This window comes from Alternaria ethzedia (genome assembly GCF_023757985.1).
Source record: "Alternaria ethzedia strain BMP 0044 chromosome Unknown scaffold_7, whole genome shotgun sequence".
NCBI lineage: Eukaryota > Fungi > Ascomycota > Dothideomycetes > Pleosporales > Pleosporaceae > Alternaria > Alternaria ethzedia.
Window position 1 is genome coordinate 957,391 of NW_026056200.1, and position 21,598 is coordinate 978,988.

Below are 21,598 nucleotides of genomic sequence, written 5' to 3' on the forward strand. Positions count from 1 at the left end.
GGATCACTCGTCTTTAGACGTTTCGGGACCACCAGGGGACCAATCGTCGCCCGTCACTACCGATGCCGCCACGAATACGACTACACCCCCGGTCCAGGCTCAACCGCCTCGTGTCCAAAATGGCGACCAACCGCACCGCCGTAGGCCGAGTTGAGCATGGACTGGGAATAGCATGCCTCGATATATGACCCTGCTGCTGACCCGCCCCTGCTCCGTTTACGCCGCGACTCTGATTCCTCGTTCTTTGACGTCGAGGTCTCTACCGCACACCTTTTCTTTCCAGACCTTCAGGCTTGCTCCAAAGGTCGTTACGCTCTTTAGCATCGGTTTTAATAGTCCTTCCTTCTTTAGGTTCTCGAGTCACCTTCACTTTCGACTCTTGGCCGTCCCGGTCCTTCAACCAAACACAAAAAGCACCCACTTACCTTCTTCACCATGGCCAACTTCAGCAAGCCCGCCAGCATGATGACCATGGTCTTCGGCCTGTTGTCGCTTCTCCAGTTCACCGTTGCTTTCCAGCATGGCTCCCACCACCACGCACACCCTGCCCGCGCCGCCAGCGACGCTTCCATTGCGGCCCACATCAACGAGATCGAGGGTGAGCTCACCAAGCGCCAGTCGCGCGGCCCCATCGCCATCACCGGTGTCTGCAGCTCTGGCACTGCCTCCAACGGCCAGTGCAACGGCGGCAGGACTTCTGCTCCCCGTCTTGAGATCCGTACCTTGGCGCGCAACGCCGACCAGTGGAACCTGTACCTCCTCGGTATGGAGAGGTTCATGGGCAAGGACAAGGACGACATGCTTTCGTACTACCAGGTCTCTGGTGTCCACGGTCGTCCTTTCCAGACCTGGAACAACTTCCCCGCACCTCTCCTCAACCAGCAAGGTTTCTGCCCTCACGGAGGCTCGCTCTTCGGTTCCTGGCACAGGCCTTACCTTGCCATTTACGAGGTGTGTATCTTGACAAGGCGTATGATCGTACGCTAACAATTCGCAGCAAGCATGGTACCAGAGCGTGATGGAGGTGATTGCTCAGTTCCCCTCCAACCAGCAGCAGCGATGGAGGAACGCCGCGTCCACTCTCCGTATGCCATACTGGGACTGGGCCATGGACACTAACGGCGGCCCTACCGTCCCCACTCAGATGCGCGACTCGACCGTTACTGTTACCAAGCCCCAGGGAACCGTCACTATCCCTAACCCGCTGTACAAGTACAGCTTCGGCAGCTCGCTTCCCTCTGAGATGGGTGGAGGCCCATGGAACAGCTTCCCTGAGACTCTCCGTCGCCCGGTCGCCAACCCTACCCGCAGCAACAACAACGAGATGAACGCCCGCTTCAACTCCATCCGCGTCTCTCTCCGTGACCGTGTCTTTGCCCTGTTCTCCAGCAAGGCTAACTGGGGCGCTGCCAGCACTTCTGCCATTGGTGTCCGCACTGACCTGAGCGGCGGTGGCGTTGACAGCTTCGAGTCCGTCCACGATGCCATCCACAACACTGCTGGTGGTGAGTCCGGTGGCCACATGTACTACCTCGATGTCTCGGCTTTCGACCCCCTCTTCTGGCTCCACCACACCAATGTCGACCGTCTCCTCGCCATGTACCAGCTCATCACCCCCAACACCTACATCTCCAACGGTAACATCCCCCGCCCTATGGCTCAGTGGAACCAGGGTGAGCCCAAGAACCAGTACTCGCCTCTCAAGCCCTTCACCAAGGACACCGCTGGCAACTACTTCACCTCTGTCGATGTCAAGGAGACCCGCACTCTCGGATACTACTACCCTGAGACTAGCGACCGTTCTTACCAGCAGGTCGCTCGCGCTGTTACTCAGCTTTACGGTGCCGGCCAGAGGACTCTTACCAAGCGTGACGGCGACGAATCCGCAACTGGCCAGTACCTCGGACGTCCCATCAAGGAGGGTGACTACCACACTGTTCTTTCCGTCATTGCCAACAAGTACGCGCTTGAGGGATCCTACACTGTTCACTGCTTCGTTGGAAAGCCTAGCAGCAACTCCACCAAGAACTCCACTGCGCCCGCGCCCGCGACCGAGTCGACTTACCCGCTTCTGAACATCACCACTCCTCTTCTTTCCATCACCATTGGTGGTGGCTCCGCTCCCAGCACCGGGGTTCCCAGCAACGAGACCGATGCCGCCTACGACCCATCCACCGACTACACCCAGGACCCCAACTACGTCGGTTCTTACGGTATCCTTGGTGCTATGATGCAAGGTGGTGCCAACGCTTCCCAGGCTCTCATGACTGAGGGTGCTCTTCCCTTGACCACCTGCCTCCAGGGTAAGGAAGCCGCTGGCGAGATTGAGTCGCTCCGTCCTGAACACGTTGAGCCCTACCTCAAGGAGAACCTCTACTACAAGGTTGTTGGTGTCAAGGGCGAGATCGACGCTGACACCATCCCCGACTTCCACATCAGCGTCAAGTGCAACAAGGCCAAGCCCGCTGCCTCTGACGACGAGCTTCCCGACTTGAGCGCCCCTTACGAGGTTCTCGAGAGCGTCACTGCCCACCTGCCCGCCGGAAAGCCCTTCAAGTACATTCCCACTGCTATCGACATTCCTCTGCCCGATGGCCCAGAGTACCTCGAGCCCAGCAGCGACGGCTCTAAGCCCCAGAGCCCTAGCAACGGTGTCTTCCCTTACCCATCCATGCCCTGGGAGGAGGAAGGTTACTGCATCACCAAGCAGACCATTGAGTACGTCGACGAGCAAGGTAACTTCTTGTACTCGGAGATGTAAGGTGGTAGATTTCGGTTATAGAAGAAGAGCGATGTGGTGGAGAAGCATGTGTATGCTTGCGTATGAAGGAACCTTTACATAATACCTTTCGATGTACATTGGACATGAGAGCTTTTTTTTCCTTACAAAATGTCAATTGATATCCAGCAGTGGTTCTCGTATAGTTTTTCCTAACGTCATCGTCTCCTTGATGTCCCTGTCCATAGCGTAGGCGTCCATAGCGCTTTGCAATATGACCATAAACATACTTCTGTTCCGATGCCATGCATGTGCTGCTTTATGACATGAAATTATGAATGCTGGTGTTGTTTCATGAAGCGAGACCTGCCAAATTTGGAATGCCTGCTGTGTCTGTTAAGAAGACGATATGCCCAACTGTGCACACATGTCGGACATCACATAGAAATCGTTTAGCCAAGGCAAGCTGCAGGCATGACGAGCTCCGGCTTGCGTGGACGACCCGTGGACGGCGCTGTGCCCCGCTGGTACCAAAAGGCGCTAGTGACTCTTTGGCCGATGTCTCTGGGCACGCACCGCGAGCACCACATCACGGCAGTATCTCTCATCCTGCTTGACCATTCCTAGGGTCCCTCAGGCATTCCTGCGTAAGTCCTACACCATCGTCGTCATTGCACACCGCATCTACACCTTGTGCTTCTTCAGCATGGCGGCTGAGTCGCGCAGTCGCGACAGCTTCCCGGTCCCAATGCGGGTGCTAACATTTTATGATTGCCATGCTAATATCTCATAGACCAGTCCGCCCGCCATGCCCGCCATGCTAGATGACCCCACCGCGCCGGTGATATATAGGACCTCTGGCGACGTACCGTACCCTCCTCCCGGTGGTCCGCTACCTGTAGGCATTGCACCATGTCAAGTCATCCTGCGCGATCGCGTGACTACCGCAACGATCATACCCTTCTCTGCGCCGAATCAAGTACCCCTCACACTACTGGCATACCTATGCGACCAACTGGGTCGCGAGATAGAAAAGGGAGATACGTACCCCATGGTTGATCCGCTCGCTCTGGAGGCATTCGGTCCGTACTGGTTCGGTGTCTTTGGTGCGATTATGCTGCTGGGGGAGATCCAGGACGGTCGCGAACTACATGAGATGGCGCGGAGGGGTTGTGACTGGGAGAGGGAATGTCTGGGTAGCTTCTACATCAAGCCCAACTACCCAGGACGCTCGAGTCATGTCTGCAACGGCGGGTTCCTGGTCACGGATGCGTCGCGCAATCGAGGTGTCGGTCGCTTGATGGGCGAGACTTATCTGGACTGGGCTCCGAAGCTTGTGAGACCGCCGTGAGAGTTACATCGCATGCGCTAACACCCTCAGGGCTATACCTACTCCGTCTTCAACCTCGTGTACGAAACCAATGTCGCTTCCTGTCGCATATGGGACGCCCTCGGCTTCAAGCGGATCGGTCGCGTAAAGGGTTGCGGTAACCTGAAGTCGTACCCGGGCGAGCTAGTCGATGCTATCATATACGGGAGAGATCTGGGTCAGGATGACGAGTTTGTGTCTGAGGAGCGCTTCGACAAGATCCGCTTCTATCTCAAGAACGGAAAATATCCCAACGGTGCTGATCGGGCAGAAAAGAGCCGTCTCCGTAGCGCGGCGACGCACTACAAGCTCACACCCGGAGAGGGTGATGGACCTGAGAAGCTATGGCTCAAGGGCAAGGAGGTCATTGCGGATCCAAAGCAGCAGTACGAGATCGCTCGGGAGATACATCACAAGTCACACGGAGGCATCAACAAGACCACGGCAGCAATTGCGGAGCTCTATCATTGGGTTCGCATAAAGGAGACTGTCAGCCAGGTCATTCGCAACTGTCCAGAGTGCAGCGAGATGAACAAGGGCCTGTCGGCTATGCGCCAGGGTCAGAATCAAGCACGGGCAGAGGCGAGGTCAGGATCCAGTTTCCTGTCATCAACCACTACCCAGCCAACTCTGACACCAACACCGCCGAGCTTATTCTCACCAACGCAACCACCACCTCGTTCAGACTCGCCGGGTGGCCAGCTACAGCTCGAAGCCGCACAGCACCAGAGCGCAATCTATCCGCAGTACGCCCAAGATAACGGCTACGACCTGCCAGTCGATCCCGCACTCATGCATGGTTTACAGCCTAATACCAACCTCGCCGATCTTCCGCCATCGCCGTTCCTTGCAGCTCAGGCGAACGGCGTACCTCATCTGGGGGAGCTTGACCATCAGCGCATGAGTCTTGATCCAAGTCTAGATGAGCGGGCACCCACTGCAGGGGAGGAGATGCGTAGGAGGTTGAATCGTGTGAGCCAGTATGAGTGAGTAGATGTAGTGTTGTTGGGTGAAGTGTTGAACTCACCAGCGTATGGCGAAGGTGAGTATATCAGTGATACCAGGCATGTAGGCGATGGGAAATGTGTATGAAGAAGCCGCAGGAGAATACGTGGAGGATCATACCCAGGATACAGCGGTGTCTCCGATGATGCAAGTAGCACAACGATGAAATCATTGCAAAATTCTGGTTGATTTGAATCATACTTGTGATGTTGTGTGCTTGATTTGGCATTTATTGCTATTTGACAGTATTTAAGCTAATAGCTACATGTTTATGGCTCTCCCAGCAAAATCGCCGGCTCACATCTTGCCCCTCTCACTGTTTTTGTTCCGCAAGTTCCCCTCTTACATATCTCGACCTAATTTTTCCCTCCATTTCGTTCCTTTCGCCCCCAATCAAACATCTTTAGGTAACCTCTTCCTCTTTCCATTCAACCCTCAAACAGCCCCCACTCCTTCACCTGAAAGCTCTCCAAAACCTGATCCTTGACCGCCTTGCTATCCTTCATTAACTGCGTTTCTCCACCCTGCTGTTCTGCTGGCGTGTATTCGCCTGGGTAGTGTGGGATGTTGACTGATACCATAATCTGCGCGATGTGTTAGTTGACAGAGGAAGGAAATGTATATGACGGTAGAGGGGATAGATACGTACATCAGTACCTTGCTCCTTGAGACGGAGAAGGAGGAGATGAATATACGTGAATTCGGGAGTCTTGCGGTTGGGATGGGGATTGGGTGTTGGTGGTGTTTGGATGAAGGATAGTGCTAGGACTGGCTTGTCTCTGTCATTGTGGTCAGCCATTCATCCACGCTTCTGTATACAAAACTTGATCCTCTCTTTCCTCGGTCCTGCTTCGCTTTTCCAGAATGATGGGGTGGAATACTTACGGCAAACTCTTCATCACAGCACGTCCTTGCGAGATAATCGTACTCTGATCCCCCGTTCCCTCAACTAGATCCCCAAAATGATACTGCAGCGCTTCTTCATCGCTATTCTTCTCGACATACTCTAGGATCTCAACGACGATGCTGGAGTAGCCGTTGTTGTCGAGGTAGACTTCCTGGTGGTCGGGGATTTGGCGGATTTGACTGTTTGTTTACTTTTTCAGTATGCTGCATGTTGGGTTGGGAAAGGTAAGTGCCTGCCGATTTAGGCGTTTTGGACGCAGGTGTTGATGGAAACGCATGCAAAGGGAAGGCGCGGGATGTGGGGGGGCGCGCAGGATGAGAACTTACGATGCGTCGGCGAAGTTTGAAGGCAGGTCGAGGGTTATTGCGCCGCCGTACAGAGGGGTGTTTGTGAAGGCCATCTTGTAGCTTCGTGTTCGACGGTAGGTTTGTTGCTGCTTGTTGCACTCTCTGCAGTGCTAGATGCGGTTCTTATGTTGTGAATTCGATGTTGGTGATGGCGCGAAGGGACGTAGGTAGCCACCAGGCAACATCAGGCAGCATGGAAAACGGCAACCTACCAACGTTCTGTTGACAACGCAGCAAGCGCACAGCATTCTACTTAGGTAGCTGTGAAGTAATTGTGTGAGCGAAATTGAATTTACATCCTGTTAGTACTGATCTGATTCATTCTTTCTACAGTATGAGCTCAACGCAGCAGCCAGATAATGTTGTTGACTTGGACAACAAGACACAACAGTCACTACGACAAGGTCATGACATTCTGGAAACTTGTGTTTCGGTTTGAAATGTAGGGTATCGTCTGAACTTTTGTCCTTCTATATGTCCCAAATGCCAGTTTTGAACGCCGTGCAATGCATGTTCTTCTACGAGCCCGACGGTATCCTAACCGCAGCTATCGTGTTGCCACCAGAGTGATGTCTGATCCCCCGAAAGCATTTGAGTGGTCGTCCTGCACTCCTAAGCCTGCCGTCCATCTGCCGTGGACTGTACATCAGATAGTCTTGGCCGTTGCCGTGACCTCAACCTGATGCTGCAACCTGGTCAACCTCCATCGGGGCTGTCGCGGTGGTTGTGCGCGTTCCGTTGTTGGTCGTAAGGCCTATCGCTGCCTCTGCTTCTTTCTGCGAGTAGGGCTCTTCGCGAAGTTGCTTGACTCTGCAGATTGATTAGAAAGAATAATCATGATCGTAAACACTGCGATTCCTACCTGCGCTTGTGGACCTTGCCCTTCTGGTGTGCGACAAAGTTGGCGTCGCTCTCAAAAAACTTTGCGCATTCCTTGCAGTAGAATTCGCCCAGGCCGGGCAAATCTTCTATGGGCTTCGCATCCTTGAATTCTGCGAGGTGCTTCTCGTCGCGCAGGTCGGCGTGGATCTGGTCGAGGTCGCGCGTGTGTCGACGTGTCTTCTTCTTGGAGTCTTGTCCGCGTATGGCTGGCATGGTGGGCAGTATCCGCGGCCGTCGGTTATCCGTGTGGAATCGTGATGGTCGGCTATAGAGAAAGTTGCAGTGTGGGGACACCTGCCGACGGGGGCCCGTGCCCGGTCTGCAGGTCAGAAAGACTTGTGGAGCTAGGTCGAATCAGGTGCTGGTAGATGCTACTGTCGCTCCAGACCCGAAATTTGCCATGTCTGCAGGCCTGCAAGCTGACTCGGCACACAATTGTTGAGTCGGAAAAGGACGCGCAGGCCGCCGGCAGCAGCGCGCGCGTGAATGTGCTATCGCAGAACGCCAATCACCTGCAAAAGGAACGAGCGCGGGGTTGGTGAACCGCTCCCGGGTATGACGTCTGGGTGAACACCTATAGCTTCGCGACACATGGCTGCGCGGCCTCCAAGACGTGAAATAGCAGCGGGCAGCCAGTCGCACACAGCGCAATTACTCTCTCCATAATTGCGTCTCCATTACATCGCCCTTGCACGTGAAGCGGGCCAACGGGACTGCGCTGCCGACCTGTTTCTGGTTCTGGCGCCGAGGTATTCCGCACGCAGCTGGGGCTAGACGAACCAATCACGCCCCTCGTGATCCTCATTAGTTATCGCCCAACTTGAGGCAGCTTCTGACGTTCTTTTCCTCCGCTTCCTCCATCACTCTTCTCTCCACACCACTCCCCTCCTCAAACTTCACCATGCAGAAGTTCTCGAGGCTCGGCCGCCTGGGCCAGAGCCTTGCTTCGCGCAGGCAATTGGCCACCGTCAGCGATGCTCCCCTCTCTCGCAAGGTCGAGATGACCAACTGGGAGAAGGGCCACTACATCAACTACCAGAAGATGAACGAGAACCTCGAGATTGTTCGTGCCCGCTTGAACCGCCCGCTCACCTTCGCCGAGAAGATTCTCTACTCCCACTTGGACGACCCCCACGGTCAAGAGATTGAGCGCGGCTCCAGCTACCTCAAGCTCCGCCCCGACCGTGTAGCTTGCCAGGATGCCACCGCCCAGATGGCCATTCTTCAGTTCATGTCAGCTGGTCTGCCCTCCGTTGCTACACCTACTACTGTCCACTGCGACCATCTTATCGAGGCCCAGGTTGGTGGTGAGAAGGATTTGGAGCGCGCCAACGAGATCAACAAGGAGGTCTACAACTTCTTGTCCACCTCTTGCGCAAAGTACAACATTGGTTTCTGGAAGCCTGGCTCTGGTATCATTCACCAGATCGTGCTTGAGAACTACGCTTTCCCCGGTGCTCTCCTCATCGGTACCGACTCGCACACTCCCAACGCCGGTGGTCTCGGTATGGCCGCCATTGGTGTCGGTGGTGCCGACGCTGTCGATGTCATGGCTGGTCTCCCCTGGGAACTGAAGGCCCCCAAGGTCATTGGTGTTAAGCTTACTGGCAAGCTCTCCGGCTGGACTGCTCCCAAGGGTACGTATTCTTAATATTGGTTTTCGAAGCGGGGCAACCACGCTAACGAAGTCTACAGACATTATCCTCAAGGTTGCTGGTATCCTCACCGTCAAGGGTGGAACCGGTGCTATCGTCGAATACCACGGTCCCGGTACCGAGAGTCTAAGCTGCACCGGCATGGCGACTATTTGCAACATGGGTGCTGAAATTGGTGCCACCACCTCGCTCTTCCCCTTCAACGACCGCATGTACGACTACCTCTCCGCCACCAAGCGCCGCGACATTGGTGACTTCTCCCGCGAGTACGCTGCCCAGCTCCGTGAGGACGAGGGTGCCGAATACGACGAACTCATTGAGATCAACCTTGACGAGCTCGAGCCCCACATCAACGGTCCCTTCACCCCCGATCTAGCTACACCCATCAGCAAGTTCAAGGAGGCTGTCAAGGCCAACAAGTGGCCTGAGGACCTCAAGGTCGGTCTTATCGGTTCTTGCACCAACTCCTCGTACGAGGACATGAGCCGTGCTGCCTCCATCGCTGAGGACGCCATGTCCCACGGCGTCAAGGCCAAGTCTCTCTTCACTGTTACCCCTGGCTCAGAGCAGATTCGCGCCACTATCGAGCGCGACGGTCAGCTCAAGACCTTCGAGGAGTTCGGCGGCATGGTTCTCGCGAATGCTTGCGGGCAAGTTTTCCCTCCTCTTCAATGTCCAGACACTGTGCTAACTTCCTCCTAGTCCTTGTATCGGTCAGTACTATATTCCTTCTTTTCCACGGTAGAGCCTGGAGGTATACGATACGTTTTGTTCTGTCTCTTGACAGAATAAACACCCTCGTATGCTTCAGAGCTACCGTATTTCCTTCCATGACGAGGTAGCCTGGAGGTATACGATACGTTTGGGTTTGTCTCTTGAAGAAGCAAATGTCCTCGTATGCTCCAGAGCTGCTTAGTTCCCCCTTCATTTCATGGTAGCCTGGAGGTATCCGATACGTTTTGTCTTGTCTCTTGACAAAATAAAAGCCCTCGTATGCTTCAGGGCTGCTATTTTTCAACTCGTATCTGAGCATCTGCTAACGAATTTCCAGGCCAATGGGATCGCCGCGATGTCAAGAAGGGCGAGGCTAACTCCATCATCTCGTCTTACAACCGCAACTTCACTGGCCGTAACGACGCCAACCCCGCCACCCACTCTTTCGTTACCTCCCCCGACCTTGTTGTTGCCATGACCATTGCTGGAACCTTGAACTTCAATCCTTTAGTAGATGAGCTCGAGGGAGCGGATGGCAAGAAGTTCAAGCTCAAGGAGCCTTCCGGCATGGGTCTTCCCGCCAACGGCTACGACCCAGGTCAGGATACTTACCAAGCGCCACCAGAGGACCGCTCATCTGTCTCTGTCGCTGTTTCGCCCACCTCAGACCGTCTCCAACTTCTTGAGCCTTTCTGTAAGCAATACTCTTGTGCGAAATACACGGTGCATACTAACTTTTACAGCCGCCTGGAACGGTGAAGATGCGAAGAACCTCCCTATCCTTATTAAGTGCCAAGGAAAGACTACGACCGACCACATCTCGATGGCTGGTCCCTGGTTGAAGTACCGTGGACATCTCGACAACATCTCCAACAACATGTTGATCGGTGCCATCAACGAGGAGAACGGCGAGGCAAACAAGGTCAAGAACGCTCTCACCGGTGAATACGGCGCTGTTCCTGATGTCGCTCGCGACTACAAGAAGAACGGTGTCCCATGGGTTGTTATGTGAGTACCTCTGGTACACAAAGCTACCTACACCTTACTGATACCGATTGCAGTGGTGACTACAACTATGGCGAGGGCTCTTCCCGTGAGCATGCTGCGCTTGAGCCTAGGCACTTGGGCGGCGCTGCCATCATCACTCGTTCTTTCGCCCGTATCCACGAGACCAACCTCAAGAAGCAGGGTAAGGGACATCCAGACCCTATGTGAGATATGCACTAACTCCTACCTCTCAGGCATGCTTCCCCTTACTTTCTCTGACCCTGCCGACTATGAGAAGATCGGTCCGTCAGACAGGATTGACTTGGCCTCCACCAAACTTGCTCCTGGTAAACCGCTCCCGATGACCGTTCATCCAGCAGACGGTTCCAAACCATTTGAAATCCAGCTTTCGCACACCTTCAACGAGGGTCAGATTGAGTGGTTCAAGAACGGCAGCGCCCTCAACACCATGGCAAAGAACGCCAAGCAGTAAATGCACACGAGAGAACATGGATGAAGACAATCACCACTGGGGATGTATATACAGAAGGACAGAATACCCCGCAGATGCTTCACGATCGGGGATTCGGGGATTCACATGGACTATGTCAAGCAGATGATGAGAGAGCTGGGCGTCCGCAGACGGGCGCGGCAGTAACGGCTCCTGGGTCGATCTTTCGGGCTCAAAGTAGTTGGGTTTGCTTGTATTTGTGATGATTAGCATGCAATGTATGACTGATTTTTTCTTGTTACAAGCCGTAAATGCTGTGATGTGAGTGCCGAATTACGAATACGTATAAGCTTGTGAGAAGCGTATGCAATGGCATGAGGCATCGTGAAGCATACATTGTAAATTTCGCATCTGAGTTGTGGTGGGCAACTGCTGCGAATACCTCCAGGACACGTCCTGTCGATTTGTACAACTGATAAAAGTTGGATGTATTCGCCTCAGCAACTGCTAGAATTCGAACATTCAAGCCATGAAATTTCGCATGTTGCACCTCGGAGCACACCGCGCGCAGGCTGACCTCGGGAGACACGGTGCACGATACCGCCGCAAACGTGCGAGTGGATCCTGGACCCGTTCCCGCTAGTCACCGGGACAACGGCCGACAACAAACACGCTCGGCAGTTTTCCAACGTCTAGACATCCTTGCGCGAACAACCTTCTTGGAACCAATCGCGCGCACAACAGCTTGAATATCCTTACACACTACAAGATTGCATATCGCATATCCTCAACATGGCGCGTCTACGCAAACCGAGTCCGAACGAACCCAGTATCTTCATGCCACCGTCCGAGACGAGAGCAAGCCGATCCAGTCCCCGAAAAGCCACCCTACGATACGCATCTTCGCAAGAAGATGACAGCTCGATACTTGTGCCAAAGAGGTCGAGGCGCACCGCGCAAGACATTAGCATATCGCAAGACGAAGAGCAGTCCTTCCGCATACCTTCGATAGCAACGCCAAAGGATACTATCAGCCCCCGCAAGCAACGTGTATTGCGACCGGTCGAGAGCAATAGCCGACTCCTTCGAAAATTGAGTGACGAAAGTCTGGCAAGCCCAGAGAAGAAGCAAAGAGAGAGGAGAGTGCGCAGTGGAACAACAGATACGGATGTGGGGAATAGAAATGGGCTTATGTATGCCAAAAGCCTGGCTAGAAGCGTGGTGAACAAGCGGAACAAGAAAGGCAAGATCAATGTCGTAGGGGAAGTCGAGGCACAAGAGGCCGCCCAACGGTCACGAAGTAGGGAACATGAGAGCACAGAGGAGGCAGTCGCGCAAGACGACGAGGATGCCGAGGCCGAAACAAGTCTGTGGTGTGGCGACGAGGAAGCAGAGACACAAGAAGAGGTTGCTGAACCAGTCATCGAGATCAGCGAGGATGATGAAGAGGACGAGCCTGTCGTAAAGTCGCGAACAAACCAGCGACAACCGCGCGCACGGCGCGTCGTATCTGACAGCGAGGAGGACGAGAGTGAGCTAAGCGCACCACAACCTACCAAGCAGCCTCAGCAACCAATCTTCAAGATTCCTGAACTCAAACCGCCGACTGATCTGACTTCCATGAGACCACCACATCGAAAGGGTCATAGTACGATATCGAATTGGGCACAGGAGGTCGTCGACCTCACCGACTCGCCGGAGGCCCCGGAATCTTTCGTGCTTCCTGAACGCACCCACGCCCGATCAAGCTCTTTCGCAGCATCTTCTCGGCCTGCTAGCTCAGCATCGAACGGTCCGCTTGCAATTCTTACGTATTCGCCCACACCTACCAAGCAACGCTCCCCCCGCAAAGCTCCGCCCATCTCGCGACCAGCCACTCCTCCCCTGGCACCTCCCAGTCCCACCAAGCTCGTCTCGCCCTCGAAAAAGAAGCCCGTGATCCCCAAGGCGGTCGATCTAGACGGAAGACCAAGCCTCGACGCGTTCTGGAATCCTGCAGCTGTCAACGACTGGACCGACCGCCACTCGCCAGCTAAGCAGCTCGTATCGCCCAAGAAGCAGAAATGGAGGGACGACATAGTCAAGATGATGGAAGGTGTTGCTTTAGAAGACAGCAGTGACGAGGGTTACGAAAGCCCCATCGAGAGCCCCAAGAAGAAGAAGCCCACAATTCGGAAACCAGCTAAGGAGAAGACACCAGAGAGTGAGCCGGTCCCGAGTGTCAAGCAGATCCGTGAGCAACGCAAAGCCTTCGCCGAACGCAAGCACGCCATAGCCGAAGCCTTCCTCATCGAGCTCGACACCACAATCTCATCAGGTCGCATCCACGAGCTCTCGAAACCCACAGGTGGTATCAAGCTCGTCTGGTCTAAGACCCTCAAGACAACAGCCGGTCGCGCGAATTGGCGTAGAGAGCAGATTCGCATACGAACCGGTCCCCTTCCCACCGACACGCGCGTCGAGATCCGACACCACTGCTCCATCGAACTCGCCGAGAAGGTCATTGACGACGAGGAGAGGCTTTACAACGTACTTGCCCACGAATTCTGCCACCTGACCACGTTCATGATAAGCGAAGTGCGCAACAACCCCCACGGAGCAGAGTTCAAGTCCTGGGGTCGCAAAGCTACCGTCGCGTTCGCCAGCAAAGGCGTCGAGGTCACCACGAAACACTCCTACCAGATCGAATATAAGTACGTTTGGGAATGCATCTCCTGCGGCTACGAGTTCAAGCGTCACTCCAAGTCCGTCGATCCGGCGCGCCACTCATGTGGCAAGTGCAAGGGCAAGCTCGCGCAGACCAAGCCCACCCCTAGGGGCGTTGGCGCTAGTGCTGCTGTAGGCAAGGATGGCAAGAGGGAGAAGAGCGAGTACCAGGTCTTTGTCAAAGCCAACTTTGCGCGTGTGAAAAAGGAACTCGAGGCGGAGGGCAAGGACGCGCAGATGGGCAAGGTGATGGAGGCTGTGGCCAAGCAGTATAGAGAGAGGAAGGGTGCGGGTAGTAGTAAGGCGAAGGAGATCATTGATCTAGAGGCTGCTCTGGATGATATGAAGATCTAGATCTAACAGTTAACGAATGAAATGCATGAACATCTCTAAGCTTGTGGGTCGTGCGTCTTTGTGTTCTTTCGTGTTGGGCTGCCTAGCAAAAACACAAGTCGCTTAAGAGTGTTGTGGAAAAGTGAAAAGAGGGATGCAAAAAGATGATGTTTTTTGCTAAGGCAAAAAAAGATGTAGGTTGTATACGGGCTCTCTAAGGCTCCTACGCTCAAGCTCCACAGGGTCGTAATACGGCCACGAAGGGCTCCCTGCAGATGTCTGCTACCGAGATTCGAACTCGGGGCAATGGCCTTTACACTCGCTCACAGCGAGTAGGATGGTTACGCTGTGAACAACCATAGCAGACTGCTTGATGGAGAATTTGAGAATTAAACATTACATATAGTTGATTCAGATCAAAATACAAAGTTGGATATGGGGATGCTGCAGCGCTGATCAAATAGTGAATGCGAGGCGATGTTCATCAGTTTGTATGGGGTGGAGAAGTGAAGGTGAAGCCGGCGATGGGAAGTGCGTGCGGAGTGAACAAATCTTAGATCAGGCGTACAGCTCTACTTGACTGCATCTGAAGCTGAAGTTAATAAGTGTTGGATAAGTTTAAGATTTACATTAGACTAGATGTGGTACATTAGTAACAAGTAGAGGTGCGTTGTATGTATACATTATTCTAGTAACTTAACTTCAAAACATCGAATAAGAACTGACATCCTCCAGCCCACCACAGCAACCTCCACTCCAACAGACCAAAGTGAGGCCAACAGGTCCTCACCACACTCTACCTAGACTTATAGCGCCTCGACTTAGGCCTCCAATACCCCTGATGGGTAGCGAGAAACCGACCCTTCTTCTGAGCCTCTGTCGGCTCATATCCTTCCTTCTCAGGAGCATCTGGCAACTCGCCATCAACCCCATCTACCGCTGTATACACCCAGGTCTCATCTATATGCCCAGGACACTTTCCACAGAACTTCATATACGGCCGGTTCCATCGCCCACACGCACAGCACCAGTCCCCGTCGTACTTGGCCCGACACGGCCACGGTTCCTCTATACCCGGGCCGGGTTCTTGCACGCGCACACTGTCCTTTCGGACACCATCACACGGAACACCACCTACTCCTCCCACGTTGCCTCGGCAGACATCCGTATACTTGCCGTTCCAAAAGCTGCAACGGCAGAGCCAGTCTTCTGCTCGAGGTATGTATGGGCCGGGAAGGCGGCCTGCTTTCTTGGCGGCGCGCTTTTCCTCCCGTGCTGCATCAGCAGCGAGCTTTTCCTCCGCTACAGCGGCAGGACAGGGCTTTCTGGGATGGTAGTCGCTACTCGCGCACGATACGTGGCACCCCGGATCGGGATTCGGGTTGAGGTAGGCTGTGACGGGGCCAGGCAAGGTGGGTGCAGTCGGAGCTGCAGTTGGTACGACTCGGGGTACCTTACGGCTGGTGGCGGATTGGTCTATAGATATATTAGTTCACCATGTCTATCAATAAGACCATTGATCAGAGAAACGTACCAAGCTGGGAGGTGTCTTCCTCCGCTTTCCTCTTCCGCTCACTCCTCGCCTTCTCCTCCTCTTCCTCTTTCTTCTTCCTCTCCTCTTCCTCTTGTTGTTGCTGCTGCTGCTGCCTCTCCCAATCTTTCAAACTGGCAGTCAGTCTCACCGAACCCGCTCCAGTGCCCAAAAATTTGCGGCAAAGGTAGTCAAGGTAGGCCGCCACTTCTGGATCAGCCGCCGCCCTTTCGCGCATCTCACGCTCCTCTCTATCGGCCTCCTTCGCTTTGCCCGGAGGCAGCTTCTTCGCCTTTTCCAGCATCGTCTCAAAGTATGACGGCTTTGCGGCAGGTGCCGACGGCGCAGGGGTTTCGTTTGCGGCAGGCATTGTGGTTTGTGTGTGATGGGAAACGGAATTAAAAGCGTGTGATGAGAGGAGAGATTGGAGAAAAGTATGGAGGATGCGACACTGAAGATTTTTTGAGGTGAGCGTTTGTTGTGTGTTGACACTATTTCACTGTCACTCGCGGTGAGGAGGCGCTCCTCACCGCAACGCGTCACCGTGCAATTTCCCTTTCACCTTGAGAAAGACACGGGCAATTCCAGAGCCCTTACTTCAAACCCCCGTTCTCCTTGATACCCACAGCAACCCTCTCTCGACCTGTCCTACAAACCATGGATCCTCGTACGCTTCATCAAAATGACCCAAAGACGTAAAGAATATCCTTCCACCCTCGAACTCTTGACACCATACCAACGGATGATCATCTCCGTGTTTACCTCCTTGGAACGTCTTCGGATCACCTTTAAGCAAGATCTGGAGGTTCTTATTCTCTCTTGGATGAGTGTGGAAGTTATACCATTCGTCCTTCCAGCCCTCACGCCCACCACAGCAGTTCATGATCTGGTGTTTTTGGCCAGACTCTTCAGGAACGACGGTACCAGGCTCAGGATCGGGATGCATGTCGAAACTGGCTCCGACCAAGTTTGTGTAGTATTCGTTGCCTTGCATAGCTGCAGCTGCGCCGTGGATAGCTACGATACCGCCGCCATTCTTCACCCAGGTCCTCAAAGCTCCTAGTTCGGATGGAGTGAAGATGTCGTCGCCGATGTTTTGCAGGAGGACGATGACTTGATATTGCGCGAGAGAAGACGAGGTGAACAGCGAGGCGTCTTCACTAGCTGTGACTTTAAAGAGATTCGTATCGCTGGCTAACTTGTGGAACATGCGGATACCAGCTGGGATAGAGTCATGACGGTAGCCTGTGGTCTTGCTGAAAACGAGGACGTTGAATGCTGTGGCTTTGGCCATGTTTGCGCACTGTCTGGGCGGTTGTCTATGAGGCTTCGGCGCTTCTACATAACCTGGGAAGTTATACTGTTGTGTAGCGCTACCGAGGATATATGGTTCATGGAATATCAACTAAATTAGGCTGATTTACCATCTACCGGCGGCATATGACGTCATGCATACCAGCACGGGTTGAAGACTAGGTACAATGAGTAGCTGGACCCAGCTGTCTGGCGGTGGCCCTGCGTGCAGAGCTGGAGTGAAACACGGCGCAGTAGCCAAGGTGTCGTATAATGTTGAATTCTTTGTCCACTCATGGCCTCGACGATCTGAAGACTACGACACACAGAAAGCACGAACTTACAGTCTTGCTGGAGAAGGCACCTCCCAGCTGGCGGCGATGTTGGAAGACGCGACACGATGCTAGCGCACTTACCCTTGTCGACGCGCCATCCCGGTTCCGCTTCCCCCACTTTTCCATCACATAGACCCTTCGGCATCACCACCGTTGTCACCATTCTCGTCTGCCACTCCCCGCAGGACTCGCAGGCAATATATTCCAAGCACCGATGGCTACCCTGCATGTCACTTAGACTGTAGCCTTAGAGGAAAGCGTTAGGTTTATCTGACCAGGCAAACACCGCATCCTAGAGTCGAAACCTGGACTACTTTCAGCACCCTTCACATCAGGCTGAGTCAAACACTTTCTCAAGAATCCGATTTCTATATTATCTCGGATCATGGACACCGGAGCAACGGGACCAACTCACCCCGGCGATGTAGTCCCATATCCCCCTCCACCCGAAGCATGCGAGGGCGAAGCACCTTCAATACTCCAACTGCCGCCCGGGGATTACTACATTCGGGAGTTTCTAAGCCTGCTAGAACCCGCACATGCTCTGCGAAAACATGGCTACAACTTTGCACAGTTGACAGACGAGGAGATTCATCTGAAACGGAGATGCAGTAAATGCAATCAAAGTAAGTGCAATCTCAGTGCTTTGAATGTGCATATTGATTTCAAGAATATTGCTAAACTTCTGGTAGCTATCCAACAGCTTAGCAAGGGTCTACAACAGGCCATAACGCGCCGTAGCCAACAACTTCTCTCACATCCACCGGACACGCCCTACAAAACATTGCCAAGTATGATCGTACCATACGAGAACGGTACCTCTGGATTTCAGTATTGCACAACAGAGTGTCACTACCACTCGGCACCAGTTGACCGTGCTACAAAGGTGAGCGCAGTCTGGCCCTACTTTGCCTAACCCAACTAATCTTGTTAGTGCTGGTTGTGCTGCGGAAAGCACGTCTCGGAGGCCCAGCCATGTAGAACTTCCGACAAGCACAGGATACGTGAATACCGACCAGGTGAGCTCGAACGCCTACATCAATTCCAACCGACTCCACCTTTCCGTCATTGGGATGCGGACCGCAGGATAAACGCCAAATTCGCCGTAGCGATCGATTGCGAGGTATTTCCAGATCTACAAAAAGTGTGTGAAACATACTGACTTCTCACTCCCATTCTGAAGATGGGAACAGCCAGGAGTGGAGACTCTGAGCTCATCCGCCTGAGCGCCATCGACTACTTAACCGGAGAAGTGCTCATTAACAACCTTGTCAAGCCTGATCAACCAATGCAACATCTCAACACAAAGTGGTCGGGCGTTACTTGGGATCAAATGAATGAGGCTGTAAGAGAGAAGACCACGCTGAAGGGGAAGGCAAGTCACTCCGTATGCAAGCTGAAGGAAGACATGTACTGACTTTGTACACTAATTTCAGATTGGGGCGAGAAAATTGTTGTGGAAGTTTGTCGGTCCAGACACTATTCTCGTCGGACACAGCGTTCATAATGACCTCAAAGCATTGAAGTGGATACACACGAAGGTTGTAGACTCCTACGTCGTAGAGCACAAGAGTATTCAGGAGAAGAAGGCAATCGAAGCCAGAGAAAAAGAGCTTAGTGAAGAGGCGGCAAGAAGGGTGGAGGAGTGCCTTCTGGAGGTCACAGGACTAGCGACGAGTAGCATGCTCACCCCATTGACCAATGCGCAGACAATGGGCGATTCGACCAACCCCACTGAGGGTGAGCCCAAGAAGAAGAAGAAAAAGGGCACGGGTGATCTGGCGTTGAAGACACTGCTAAAGAAATACCTGGACACGGACATTCAGACCAAGGGCAACAAAGGTCATGATAGCTTGGAAGATGCAACTGCGGCGCGCGATCTAGTTCACTGGATGGTTATGCGGAGACTCCAGGAGAAGTATGGCGTCCCGATGTAGCAGGGGCTAGAAGACGTTAGTTCTTTTTCGATGTTTTTACGTCTAATTACTAGAATAATGTATACATAGAACGCACCTCTACTTGTCACTAATGTACTACATTTAGCGCAATGCATACCTCAAACCCACCCACGGTCAGCACCTAGTAACTTCAGCTTCTCATTGTAGCCTTCGGCACTCTGGAAGGCTAGACTGGAACAATATACGACTACAACTCAGTCTTTTCAGCATCAACATTCAAGTCCCAATCAATGCCACCATCTTTGCCATAACGCTGCTCCAGCCATTCGTTGCACTTCCTAAAGTGACCGTTGTCAAACTACACATCGTTAGCACTTGAATCATGACATGCCGGAAGGCGATACTTACGAAGCCTCTCGCCGCACTCAGCGGGCTGGGATGTACGCTCTTCAGCACAAGATGCTTGTCCACCGGAATGCCCTTGGTCCTCTGCTGCGCCGGACTGCCCCAGGCCAGGAAGACAACACCATTCGTCCGCACCTTAGCCACAGTATCAATGACCTTCTGCATAAGCAGCTCCCAGCCCTTGCCCGAGTGTGAGTTTGCTTCGCCGCGACGCACGGTCAAGCAGGTATTGATGAGTAGAACACCACGATCAGCCCATGGAGTCAGAAGACCACCCTTGTTCGGGGGTCGCTTGTAGTCTGGGTACTCCTTCTCGAGGGCCTTGTAGATGTTCATGAGCGAAGGAGGCGCAGGGTTCGGTGGACGGATGGAGAAGCAGAGTCCGTGGGCTTGGTTGGGGCCGTGGTATGGATCTTGGCCTGTGATGACGACCTTGACGGTGTTGAGGGGTGTGTGTCGCGACCTGACCAGTATTAGTCTTCGTTACTCGAGCTGGCACCCGGAAGATATGGGAAATCGTACCAGGAGTACACGTCCTTCATCGGCGGGTATACAGTCTTCCCACTGTCCAGCTCCTTCTTCAGGAACCTCTTCAATTCGAGGAATTGGGGTGTCAGCAGCACATCCTTGACATGCGGCAGCCAGCTCTCATGTAGGGTGTCGAGCTCAAGTTGTAGCAGCTCTTTCTGCTCGTCTGTGAGTTTGGCAACCCATGCATCTCTATCAAACTTTGCGGCTGCAGCAGACTGCTTGGGTGGTGCATTGGGATTGGGTTTCGGGGCGCCAAAGAAGGCGGTAATGCTGCCGTTCTGCTTGGGCTTCTTGGACGCGTCTGTGGCCGCTGCCGCTGCTTTACGCTTTAGACTCATGGTGGAACCGTCAATCGATGTAGAATATGGGGAAAGCGGAGATGCGTGGAGCAACGAAGATAATAGCAAGGAAGCTATGACGAGTCGTAAGAGTATCGCGACGATTGCAAGCATCTCCCAGCCCCAGAGATTCGCGTCGGGGACGTGACGTCGGACACGACCTGTCATTTCCGCCCGAGCACGTTGATTGGCCGCCGCGTGGCACAGCAACACGTGAGTACGCGCGACGCGTTTGAATCACGTGACATGACATCACACTCTGCCCTGACACAGTCCGCAACATGGCACAAGGATGCAAGCAGGCTGCAGTGGCTTCCCCATCAAGATGACCGTTTTTCCGGCAAATCAGACGTGAGCGGACGTTTGATCGACACTAACATGCCTCGAGGTGGAGACTGAAGCCTGATGCAGGCTCGCATGCAGGCGTGCTGCCCGCATTTGTGACGTGTTGCCTAGGGGAAGCAAACAGGAGCGCGTACAGGTGAGGGGATATAAACAGACTTACTTCGTCTTTGCTTCTTCTCTCATCTTACAACCAATCTGACCCATCTTCTCAAACTACAACACTCAATCAGACCTCTATCAAACACAATCATCAATCATGGCTTCTTCCAACCCTTCCAACTTCGCCAACCTCCCCAAGGACAAGCTCAGTGAGATTGCCGCCAAGGGTGGTCATGCCTCTCACGGCTCTGGCAACAGCGAAGTAAGTCGTGCCGGATACCCTCACTCTAATGTGCAGTGACTGACCTTTTGTCAAGTCCACATCCACCGGCAGCAGCGGCAATGCTGACCGTAACCCTGACGGTACCTTCACCAAGGGCTCAGACCTCGCGAAGGAACTAGGCGCTCAAGGTGGTCATGCTTCCCACGGTGCTACAGACTCCACGTCCAACAGCAGCGAGCCAGGCCGCAACCCAGATGGCACCTTCACCAAGGGCTCAGAGGTCGCCAGCAAGCTTGGTGCTGAGGGCGGCCACGCATCCCACGGTTCTTCCAACGACTCTAGTGCTCAGACTTCCAGCAACGAGAGCGGCGTAGGTTATCCTAAAGTACGGTCGATGAGTTCGTGGCTAACATATTCCACGTAGCGCAACCCTGACGGAACTTTCAAAAAGGGCAGTGAGCTCGCTTCCGAGCTAGGCACACAGGGCGGACATGCCTCCCACTAGAAGCAACACGTATGATGTGC

General features: G+C 53.7%; 10 protein-coding genes across 10 annotated transcripts; 6 read left to right on the forward strand and 4 right to left on the reverse strand.

The window, feature by feature from the left end:
* Nucleotides 1-435: 435 nt before the first annotated feature.
* Nucleotides 436-2,761, forward strand: J4E87_004140 (uncharacterized protein; the record flags this gene model as incomplete). The annotated part of the gene is made up of 2 exons (XM_049375763.1): nucleotides 436-951; nucleotides 998-2,761. The coding sequence occupies 2 exons, from the start codon at nucleotides 436-438 to the stop codon at nucleotides 2,759-2,761; spliced, it is 2,280 nt and encodes a 759-aa protein (XP_049234748.1).
* A 706-nt stretch (nucleotides 2,762-3,467) lies between these two features.
* Nucleotides 3,468-5,078, forward strand: J4E87_004141 (uncharacterized protein; the record flags this gene model as incomplete). The annotated part of the gene is made up of 3 exons (XM_049375764.1): nucleotides 3,468-3,473; nucleotides 3,513-4,055; nucleotides 4,101-5,078. 3 exons carry the CDS (start codon nucleotides 3,468-3,470, stop codon nucleotides 5,076-5,078), a joined length of 1,527 nt encoding a protein of 508 aa, XP_049234749.1.
* Nucleotides 5,079-7,021: 1,943 nt separating this feature from the next.
* Nucleotides 7,022-7,442, reverse strand: J4E87_004142 (uncharacterized protein; the record flags this gene model as incomplete). Its single annotated transcript, XM_049375765.1, has 2 exons — nucleotides 7,022-7,157; nucleotides 7,210-7,442. 2 exons carry the CDS (start codon nucleotides 7,440-7,442, stop codon nucleotides 7,022-7,024), a joined length of 369 nt encoding a protein of 122 aa, XP_049234750.1.
* Nucleotides 7,443-8,130: 688 nt separating this feature from the next.
* J4E87_004143 (uncharacterized protein) lies at nucleotides 8,131-11,078 on the forward strand (the record flags this gene model as incomplete). The annotated part of the gene is made up of 6 exons (XM_049375766.1): nucleotides 8,131-8,866; nucleotides 8,925-9,557; nucleotides 9,936-10,292; nucleotides 10,342-10,606; nucleotides 10,660-10,787; nucleotides 10,840-11,078. 6 exons carry the CDS (start codon nucleotides 8,131-8,133, stop codon nucleotides 11,076-11,078), a joined length of 2,358 nt encoding a protein of 785 aa, XP_049234751.1.
* Nucleotides 11,079-11,828: 750 nt separating this feature from the next.
* J4E87_004144 (uncharacterized protein) lies at nucleotides 11,829-14,096 on the forward strand (the record flags this gene model as incomplete). The annotated part of the gene is made up of 1 exon (XM_049375767.1): nucleotides 11,829-14,096. One exon carries the CDS (start codon nucleotides 11,829-11,831, stop codon nucleotides 14,094-14,096), a length of 2,268 nt encoding a protein of 755 aa, XP_049234752.1.
* Nucleotides 14,097-15,065: 969 nt separating this feature from the next.
* J4E87_004145 (uncharacterized protein) lies at nucleotides 15,066-15,976 on the reverse strand (the record flags this gene model as incomplete). Its single annotated transcript, XM_049375768.1, has 3 exons — nucleotides 15,066-15,143; nucleotides 15,175-15,503; nucleotides 15,610-15,976. 3 exons carry the CDS (start codon nucleotides 15,974-15,976, stop codon nucleotides 15,066-15,068), a joined length of 774 nt encoding a protein of 257 aa, XP_049234753.1.
* A 228-nt stretch (nucleotides 15,977-16,204) lies between these two features.
* Nucleotides 16,205-16,900, reverse strand: J4E87_004146 (uncharacterized protein; the record flags this gene model as incomplete). Its single annotated transcript, XM_049375769.1, has 1 exon — nucleotides 16,205-16,900. The coding sequence occupies one exon, from the start codon at nucleotides 16,898-16,900 to the stop codon at nucleotides 16,205-16,207; it is 696 nt and encodes a 231-aa protein (XP_049234754.1).
* Nucleotides 16,901-18,417: 1,517 nt separating this feature from the next.
* Nucleotides 18,418-19,171, forward strand: J4E87_004147 (uncharacterized protein; the record flags this gene model as incomplete). Its single annotated transcript, XM_049375770.1, has 2 exons — nucleotides 18,418-18,621; nucleotides 18,671-19,171. The coding sequence occupies 2 exons, from the start codon at nucleotides 18,418-18,420 to the stop codon at nucleotides 19,169-19,171; spliced, it is 705 nt and encodes a 234-aa protein (XP_049234755.1).
* Nucleotides 19,172-19,379: 208 nt separating this feature from the next.
* On the reverse strand, nucleotides 19,380-20,406 carry J4E87_004148 (uncharacterized protein; the record flags this gene model as incomplete). The annotated part of the gene is made up of 3 exons (XM_049375771.1): nucleotides 19,380-19,490; nucleotides 19,541-20,000; nucleotides 20,060-20,406. 3 exons carry the CDS (start codon nucleotides 20,404-20,406, stop codon nucleotides 19,380-19,382), a joined length of 918 nt encoding a protein of 305 aa, XP_049234756.1.
* A 601-nt stretch (nucleotides 20,407-21,007) lies between these two features.
* On the forward strand, nucleotides 21,008-21,578 carry J4E87_004149 (uncharacterized protein; the record flags this gene model as incomplete). The annotated part of the gene is made up of 3 exons (XM_049375772.1): nucleotides 21,008-21,112; nucleotides 21,168-21,443; nucleotides 21,498-21,578. 3 exons carry the CDS (start codon nucleotides 21,008-21,010, stop codon nucleotides 21,576-21,578), a joined length of 462 nt encoding a protein of 153 aa, XP_049234757.1.
* Between the last annotated feature and the right edge of the window lie 20 nt (nucleotides 21,579-21,598).